We start from the raw sequence: 9,013 nt of genomic DNA on the forward strand, positions 1-9,013 counted from the left end.
CCATACTAAGAGTCTTTTAAGATTTTATTAGTCATAGGCTTTTAAAAAGAGAATTTGCGGGAATTATCACCTATTGGTAGGCTAAGATAAGCTAAATTTTCAATCTTACAACTAAGCACAAGGTTGATTTCTCATCTTCATTTAAGAATCAATATTATTTGAATTGCTATAAGTGAAGATATTTAATGTTAACATAAATATATGACTAATCATTATGATGTAAGCGGTTGGCGGAATTCTAACAATTTTCTCTTAATATTAATTTTACTATTTTTAGTGCCGCTTATTTTTATAAGCAAAATCGTAAGCATTAACTTCAAATTATATTAACTATTGAATTATTTTTTTCATAAATCAATTATCCTCAACAAACAACCGTAAAGAGACCACCACTATCTATGCTCTTTGATAACTATTGAACAATTTAGATATCGATGAAATCATTGTAAATACTATACACACTCACATTAAAGGCACTTAGAGTTCTACAAATTTATATGACAAGAAATTCCATATTATTATTATTATTATGTAAATATATATTAGAAAAAAGTAACATAAACATGATATAAAGTTCTCTTTATATATATGTTTAGACCCAAGCATCCATAGTTTGTAATTATTCTTGGAAAGAAAATCATAACGAGGGATTTAATATATACCCTCTTAACTCTTAAGAGCTAAAACATGACAAACAAACACAACTTTTCCAACAATCAATTAATTATAATGATCTAACTTTTTGAATGAAGCATTCAGAGGTTGGAATCCATGTTTAAGAGCTGAGTTCCAAACTTTGTCAATGTTATTCATTTTGTAGCCACATTCATGTTCACTCCACCCTTCTAATGAGTGCACTATCCCAGCAATACGCCATGCACTCATTACCCTCCTTGGCAACCAATCCTGCGTATACATAAACACTTTATATGATAATTGCTTATACAATAAGCACTTAATAAAATGGCTTAATACATCGATAAATATAGGTGTAAAAATGATTCGAAAAAATTAATTACCTCACAAGAATGGACATTTTCAATAGATTTGGGAGTTAGCATTGCTGGAGTGCAATGGTATGAACAATCTTTACGATGTTTCTTTGGTGGGAATGGTGAATATGGAATAAATAATGTTCCTTTTGGTGCTTTCATCTGTTCTTCTTCAGTTAATCCATCTCCCACTAACCAAACCTATACAAAAAAATAAAAAAATAAACACATGAAATTAATTAGGATAATATTCATATATAACATTGAGTATTATTATAAACAAAGTTCATTGTATAAAAAATATTACCATTTGAGTGCAACTTTTTGTGTTGACCAAATTTGTAATTTCAGAGGTATTGATCAATGACTTTTTGAGCTTCACATAATCATCCTCATGCATTGTAGTTACCTAAAATCGTACAAAATTAACACGCACTCGAATAAATATTTAGAGAAAATTTAAAAAAAATAATAACTAGGGTTTGAACTTGAGATTTCTGATAAAATATACGTTGTAGCTATCTAAAATCTTACAAAATTTAACACGTACTGAAATAAATATTTAGATAAAAAGGAAATATGAAAAATAAGGTTTGAACTCGAGATTTCAGATGAAATATAAGTGTGAAGAAATTGACCTGAACTCCTTGTTGGCACAATGTGAAGGCAATAGCATAAGCAACTTTGGTGAATTTTCCTCTTAGCAATACTTGAGTTGTTCCTTTTGGAATGCTATTAAGGACAGTAGCAACAACTAGGCTACTACCATCAACAACCTTAACATTAAGTTTAGGATGTCTATTAACATATAATCCTCCATAGATGTTAAGTTCTTCCCCTTGATTCATTAGACCTAAGCTCAACACTTCTATGCCCTTTTTGTCAGCATCTAGTATTGCATCCTCAATCATTTTGTTGATGGTAACTTTTTGCCATTGAAGCAAGTACTGAAAAAAAAAAGTTACCTTAGAAATTAATCTTAAAATTAAGGTATCTAATTTACTATGGTTAACAACTTGATGGTGTATTTGGTTGAAAAGGAATGTGAATGAGATAGTGGACAACATCAAAAGAGATATTTTGGATTTAGTTCATCAATTGGGAGGGTAGAGAAAAAAATTGTAGTCTCATATAGGTGGAATAGTCTCTACTATAATGCTTAAAAAGGAGTAAGAAACAAAATCTTGAGTTAATGTATTTTTCTTTTTTTGACATTGCATGCACAACTTGTGCTAGTATGATTTTTTATAAAATTTGCTTGAAAATAAAAAAAAAATGTTAAGGAACTAAAGATATAAATTTTATTTTAAAATTTATGGTTATAAAAGAGAATTTTTAAAATTTTAAAGATAATTTTTTTGATTTATTAATATTTGTCTTTAGGACGCCTTACCAACAATAATAATGAGTCTTGACACATAATTTATGAGACTCTTTTCATAATGAAAACTCTTTTTAAGATTTGAACTTGTGACCTCTAAAGTCAAATGCAATAACTTAATTGTTGGGGCAATACTCTTCCTCTTAAATATAAAGGTATTTTTTAAAATAAATTAATATACACAATTTTATTTTAAATACTAAAAAAATATTATTTCTATGAGACTTCTTTGACATAGAATCTAGATAGAACACATGTACGCGATCTTAACCACGCACGACATAAGTATTTTAAAATTTTGAACTCATGAACTCAAAATCAAAAGACAACAATTTAAACTATTAGATCAATACTCCCTTATTATGCATTAAAATATTTTAAAATAAATTAATATACACAATTTTATTTTAAATACTTAAAAAAAAATATGATTTTAATAAGACTCTTGTAATATAAGGTCTAGATAGGTTACATGCCCATAATCTTAATAACCACATAAGACAGAACTCTTTTCAATATTTAAACTTGTGACCTCTAAGTCAAAAGGCAACAACCTAAATGTTGGGCCAAAGCTCATCCTCTCATATAAAAATATTTCTAAAAAAAACTAATATAAACAATTTTATTTTAAATACTAAAAATATTTTTTTGGTACAATTAAATATTAGAATTTCAAGAAAAAATTATTTTTAAAAGAAAAAATGAGTTTAGTTTTGATGCATAGTCTATAAACCACAACTAATTATATATGACTTTTAAAATAATAGTATATAGCATGAAAGTGTTGATGAAATACTATATAGTAAATTTACCTGAACACTGTACTTAGGAATTGCCCAAGTTTGAAGGTTAAGTTTATCATCAAAACGGTTTCTTTCAACAATGAATGTTCTACCGTAAACCCATGTGAGTAACATGGACCAAGCTGTAAGAGGCCACATCAACCAAAGATACCATTTTGATGTGTATGGCTTAGAAGCTAAGTGAGCAAATCCAAATCTTAGATGATAAATGGATTCAGGGGTTGTTAAATGTGTTAAGTGGACAACATTTGGTGTCTCTTCCTTTCTTTTTAATGCCAACTCATGTACTTCATCAGAGGTCTTGTCCATTGTCCCATAAATGTAGTCATAAAGTGGCATGAAAAGTGAGTAGTTTGTTCTAAATTGAGTATGGTGCAAAGAGTGAAACCTACAATAACATAAAACAAAACTTATTAGTTAAGTTACTAATTCAAATTCTCACTTTCGAATCTCCTTAGATACAAACTATTTATGAGTTAGATATATTTATACATAGCGGTACTCTGATTTTAAATAGTTTTCTATTAGGAAGGAAAGAAAAGAAAAAGCGCGACGAAATTCCACGTTACTGCAGAAGTTTAGTTTTGCAGCTTCTAAAAATTATGGTGGGAGAGGGAGTAGACGTGTGTTTGACTACTCAAACGCCAAACCAAACACACCTTTAGTCTTATAACCATATTTATTTATTTTTAAACCGTTTAAAAGTTGGAATATGTTGAACTAGAATTAGGGTTGAATTTCGCCTCCCTACATTAATTACATCGGCTCTATAATTGATGTAATTTTGAGATTTTACATATTATGTTTTTATTTTGATATAAAACTAAAATGGATGTTTTAAAATACTTACGATGGAGTGTACATGAAATACTTGAGAGGGGGAAAGATATCAAAGAGCCATTTAGGAACAACTTCAAAGTTGCAATGACCTAAATTGTTCATGAAATCAATGTAAGTGACATATCCAACCATGGCTACAATGGAAGCTTTGTTTGAGAAGACCAGGGTCAATTTGGGTATTGCAAATAGAAGGAAATATGATATGTGTTCGGCAAATGGATGGATGACAGCTGTAAAAAGGACAAGACAATAATATGGTTATTAGAGAAACAAATAATTAAGTGTTCAACAACATTAATTTGCCAACTTATGATTTTTGTTTTATCATATGAACATAACAATTACACCTGGCTAGTGTTGAAACTTTTGCATTGAAACATGAAGAAATAAATGTCTAGTAGTTGTAGATGTTGTGATATTTTCAAAATATAAATTTTTTGTCAGGTTCTTAAAATTTGTTAATTTTTTATTAAATTTTTTTTGTCCATCACAACTCAAGACAAGGCCTAAAATAAACATCTTTGTTGTAAAGCCCAAATTTCTAAAAGCCCATTGGATATAAACATTACACAAGATTAAATTCATGGGCCTTTTGTTATAAATATTTAAGAAAAGTATAAACTCTTATTTAAAAAAAATATTTAAATTAAAAATTATAATACTAAAAAATATCTGTCCCTCTTCAAAAGCTAACTAAAATTATTATTTTATTTCAAAAAAAATTAACCAAAAATTTAAAGTTTTTAAATTAAAAAAAAAAACAATTACTCATAAACTTGACTTAAAATATTAAAAATATTTTTAAAAAAATCTAAAATAAACATGTTCATATAACTAGCATGTGGGATCTTATCTTATGTAAAGAGTGTTAATTGTTTAAACCAAAAATATCTAAAATCTGTTTGAAGTAAAGTTAAAAATTCAACTATAAATTTTGAACCATTTAATTTCCACCTTCCATAACACTAATAATAACAATGACAACCACTATAATAAATTGCACTGTTGCACTATCCTATCTTTTTTGGTTATGTGAAAATGAAAAGCACTGCCTCTGTCTCTGACATTCATAAATTTAATACAATAAAGCAAAAGTTGCTACCATGCTTTAAAGTTGTTACCATGCTTTAATTTCTACTATCAAACAATTAAATGAAAAAAAATATTACTCACAAGTTATTGGTTCTGTAACAATGGAAGAATGATGATGAGAATGATATCTAGAGTAAAGAAAGTGATGATGAAGTGCTCTATGTAACCAATAGTATAGAAACTCCACTGGTCCAGTATGAAGCAATGCTGCAATAATTACTCCATCAGTTCTCCATAGTGGAAGACGTGATGCTCCTTCTAAGGTATAGCATGCCAAATAATATAGCAATCCATTGAACAATATTTGGTCATCCCTATAAATCATTCAAAAAAATATTCAATAAGATCATAAACAAACATATTTTGGCATTGAAATAAACATGTCCTATATAAGAATTTATATTTACTAAAGCTTATTTGTCACATATAATTGTGAATTTTCATCTTCAAATATTGCAATTGATAATGTTCAATTTAATAATATGAGTTTTTCACAGTTGAATTATAATTTACAGTTATTATATTTGTTAGTTATGAATAAATAAAAAATTAATATTTTATTAATATTATAAAAATATAAATAAATAAAACATTTTAGAGACAAAGAATAAATGTAACATTTAAACTTGTAAGGTAAACATAATTTCTATACCTAAAGTTAGGAGATGCATAAGAATAAATGTTGTACCATATTTAGAGACAAACTTAATTTTTTGTTAGACAAAGAAAAATGGAGGGACCACAAATTTTTTAAGGCAGAATAAAGATTGGGTAGAATGGGCTATGATTCTAAAGAAATGGCTTGTCTCAAGTTAGGCTTTTGGCCAACACCAATCACATTTCATAGACTCAAGTTAGGTTTTTTAAGGTTATTTTATTAATAAATAATTATGATTAATAATAATGAGTATTTTCATAATTAATTAATTAATTAATTAATTAATTATATATATTGTACGGTAAAATAATGAATCCAATTTAAAATAATAATAATAATAATTTTTTACTAACTTTATTAAATAGTACATTTATGACACTTGTTAACCTGATTTGATTTAATTATAATACATTAATTTAAATGTAAAAATGTTTTTTTAATTATACATTAATTTTATTAAAAATTTATAATTTAATTATTCAAAAAAATTTATTTATAAATTTCTTCACATGTATATATGTATTAGTATATAAATTATCATTATCTTAATAATAATATACTTGAGAAAATGATTTAAGGGGGTAAGTGATGCATAAATATAAGTAACTAACCATTCTTTTTCTCTATCAACTTGATCAAACTCAATTCCTTTGTCAACAATTCTATTATTTCCTTTAGCTGTTCGATAACGAGAAAGAGTGATCCATATTTGATTATGAAGAACCCTCCATAGCAAAAATGGGAACACGAGAAAGGTTGATACATCCCTTTCATTTTTATCCTTCACCAACAATGAATAAGAACTGTGAATCACCCAAGGAACTAATACCACATACTGCAGAAAAAAATCAGTAGGTTAGAGTAACAATTTTTTTACCAAAATTATAAGAATAAATTCTACTAACATATTTATATATTTCTTTAAGAAAATATAAAATTATTACTGGTCGCTTTTGTTACACTTTTGTAATTTAATTTTTATTTAAGTATTTTTTTTTAATTTTAAACGATATAAGTATGGGTACTGCAGATGAAAAAAAAAAAAAAAAAATTTATTTGTTGAGTGCTCTAATAATTTCGAGCATGTTCTCAAAGCAGATGAGAATTGTGTTAGTATTCCTAGAATTATTTAGATGTAATTTATTTTTTCTGAGCTATTAGTCTTCTCTTCAATAAAAAAAATATATATATAGAGATATATCTCATTAAAAAAATGCATAGTAATTAATTTTATACTATACAGAAATTATGAATAAATTATAAATTATAATTAAAATAAATCTTAATAAATGAATGACGGTGACTAGATTTAGTATTACTGGGTCTTTGAGTTGGATTGTTCATTAATTTCAAATCTTCCACCTATGTGGAATGTTTGACATATTAATGAAGAGTGCCTAGACTAATATTTTTGAATAATTTAATAAATCTAGTATCTTCTGAATATTTTCTGGGTGATAATGTTCTTTTTCAAAAAAATATTAACACTATTTTAATATTGAGTTTCGAACTCAAAAAATTCTGGTTAAAGTTGCAAACATCTCTTACTATTTTATTCAAAATTAAAAAAACATATATATATATTTTAACATTTTCAAAATTAAAAACAAAAAAATCTTAACTAAAGAGAGAATTATTCACTTTTAAAAAAAAAACTCTAAATATAGTAAGAAAATGAGGAAACAAAAATGGTTCATGCACTAGTTTGATTATTCTTAAAAAAAAAAAAAAATAGTGTGTAGATTAGGTTTTACTTGAATAGTGGCTACATAGTGTATTCAAGTGTGTGTGAAAGAGAGAGACAAAGAGATTATGGAACAACCTTAAAGCTTCCAAGAGGCTTCCATGGCCAATCAGTGAGGATTCCTGGTCTTGAAGCCATACTATGATTTTCTTTAGAAAAACACACAAGTGTTGTTTTTCTTTGTGTTTTGAATAACATACATATGACACTATTTATAGGCAACATTCTAATTTCTAACCTTAATTCCAACAAGACGTGTAACATTAAAACTTTCAACGTGGCCAAATAAGCCACGTATAATGATAAACATTTTAGACTTTGCTCCATTAGTTTTCACTCATGATAACCAAATTGAGAAATTTCATAATACTAGTAGTTAATTAATTCTATATGTTATTGTACTAATCTCAAATATAAGTATAATAGTAAATTTCTCGTACAAATATTCAACATATTTTGGTATTGCTGACCTACTTTATGAGATTTAGTTAATGAATTATAACTATTCATATGTAGTGATCATTTATTGGCCTCACCAAATTGCAGGATGGGGTTGGAAGATATTAATTATAGGCCAATAATATTGGCATTCATTCATTATTTTTCTTCAATAAAACCGGCATGATATCCATTTGTGCACTGTTCTTTCCGGGGCACTCATCAATTCATGTACCGAAATATGTATTTTCGGAAAGAAATAACATTATTACCACTTGTTCATTCTTGGGAACATAAAAATGTATACAGTGGGGATTACTCTCTTAGAATACAATTTTTTCAATCCAACGGGTTTGGCTCATGGTTTAATTCGTCCTTATTTGTTTTGAATTTTTTTTTTTATGAGAAGATGTTAACATAATTTTTTATGATTTTAGACTTTAAAAGTGCAACACCAATGGGTCTACCACTCACTCTATTTTTTTTCGGGCGGATTAACATCATCAACTATATACTACATTCTCTCTTGTTTTTTTCGGGTTTTTATAGGACAGGCTTAAACGGCACGCACATACTCATTTGTCATCCTAATTGTGATTTCAGATCTATAATTGATTTCATTTTCAAATTAATAAATTATGTTAATTGCATAATAAATTGATTTCATTTTCAAATTAATAAATTATGTTAGTTGCATATTAGAGTTTGATTATTCTAGAATGGCTATGTGTCCATTTTCTTCTGGATTGTAATGTTGCTCTTCCTTTATAATTTATCTACTTTTTGTCCTATTTGAGAGTTTCTTAATAATAGTATCATATAAAAGATATAGAGATGAAATTTTGGAGACGATCTTGAGAAGAATGATGTGGTTCACAATGAGATGGTGAATTTGAGTTTGATATTAAATTTACGTGTTGTGTATGTATCTTGAAATTCTGGTCTAGCGGGGAGGGTACCAGTAAACATTCTAATGGCTGAGTCAGTAACAGTCGAAAGTGACATGTATTTAGCGTTAGAATAGTGTGTACATGAATCTAATACATTAATTTAATCTTTATAGCA

At 27.1% G+C, this 9,013-nt stretch overlaps 1 protein-coding gene across 1 annotated transcript; it reads right to left on the reverse strand.

Moving 5' to 3' along the window:
* Nucleotides 1-564: 564 nt before the first annotated feature.
* LOC131616145 (very-long-chain aldehyde decarbonylase CER1-like) lies at nucleotides 565-7,735 on the reverse strand. Its single transcript, XM_058887398.1, has 9 exons — nucleotides 7,589-7,735; nucleotides 6,378-6,601; nucleotides 5,190-5,422; nucleotides 4,027-4,246; nucleotides 3,186-3,564; nucleotides 1,631-1,939; nucleotides 1,300-1,401; nucleotides 1,020-1,193; nucleotides 565-906 (listed from the first exon to the last, which is right to left on the reverse strand). Exons 1-9 carry the CDS (start codon nucleotides 7,733-7,735, stop codon nucleotides 721-723), a joined length of 1,974 nt encoding a protein of 657 aa, XP_058743381.1. The 3' UTR covers nucleotides 565-720.
* Nucleotides 7,736-9,013: the final 1,278 nt, after the last annotated feature.

Source organism: Vicia villosa, linkage group LG7, assembly GCF_029867415.1.
Source record: "Vicia villosa cultivar HV-30 ecotype Madison, WI linkage group LG7, Vvil1.0, whole genome shotgun sequence".
Lineage (NCBI taxonomy): Eukaryota > Viridiplantae > Streptophyta > Magnoliopsida > Fabales > Fabaceae > Vicia > Vicia villosa.

Coding starts and splice junctions, on each gene's coding strand:
- LOC131616145 (XM_058887398.1), bottom strand. CDS start 7,735: ATGTTGCCTATAAATAGTGTCATATGTATGTTATTCAAAACACAAAGA. Junction 4,247..5,189: donor TGTTACAGAACCAATAACTT/GTGAGTAATATT, acceptor TCCTTTTTACAG/CTGTCATCCATCCATTTGCC. Junction 1,402..1,630: donor TGTGCCAACAAGGAGTTCAG/GTCAATTTCTTC, acceptor GTACGATTTTAG/GTAACTACAATGCATGAGGA.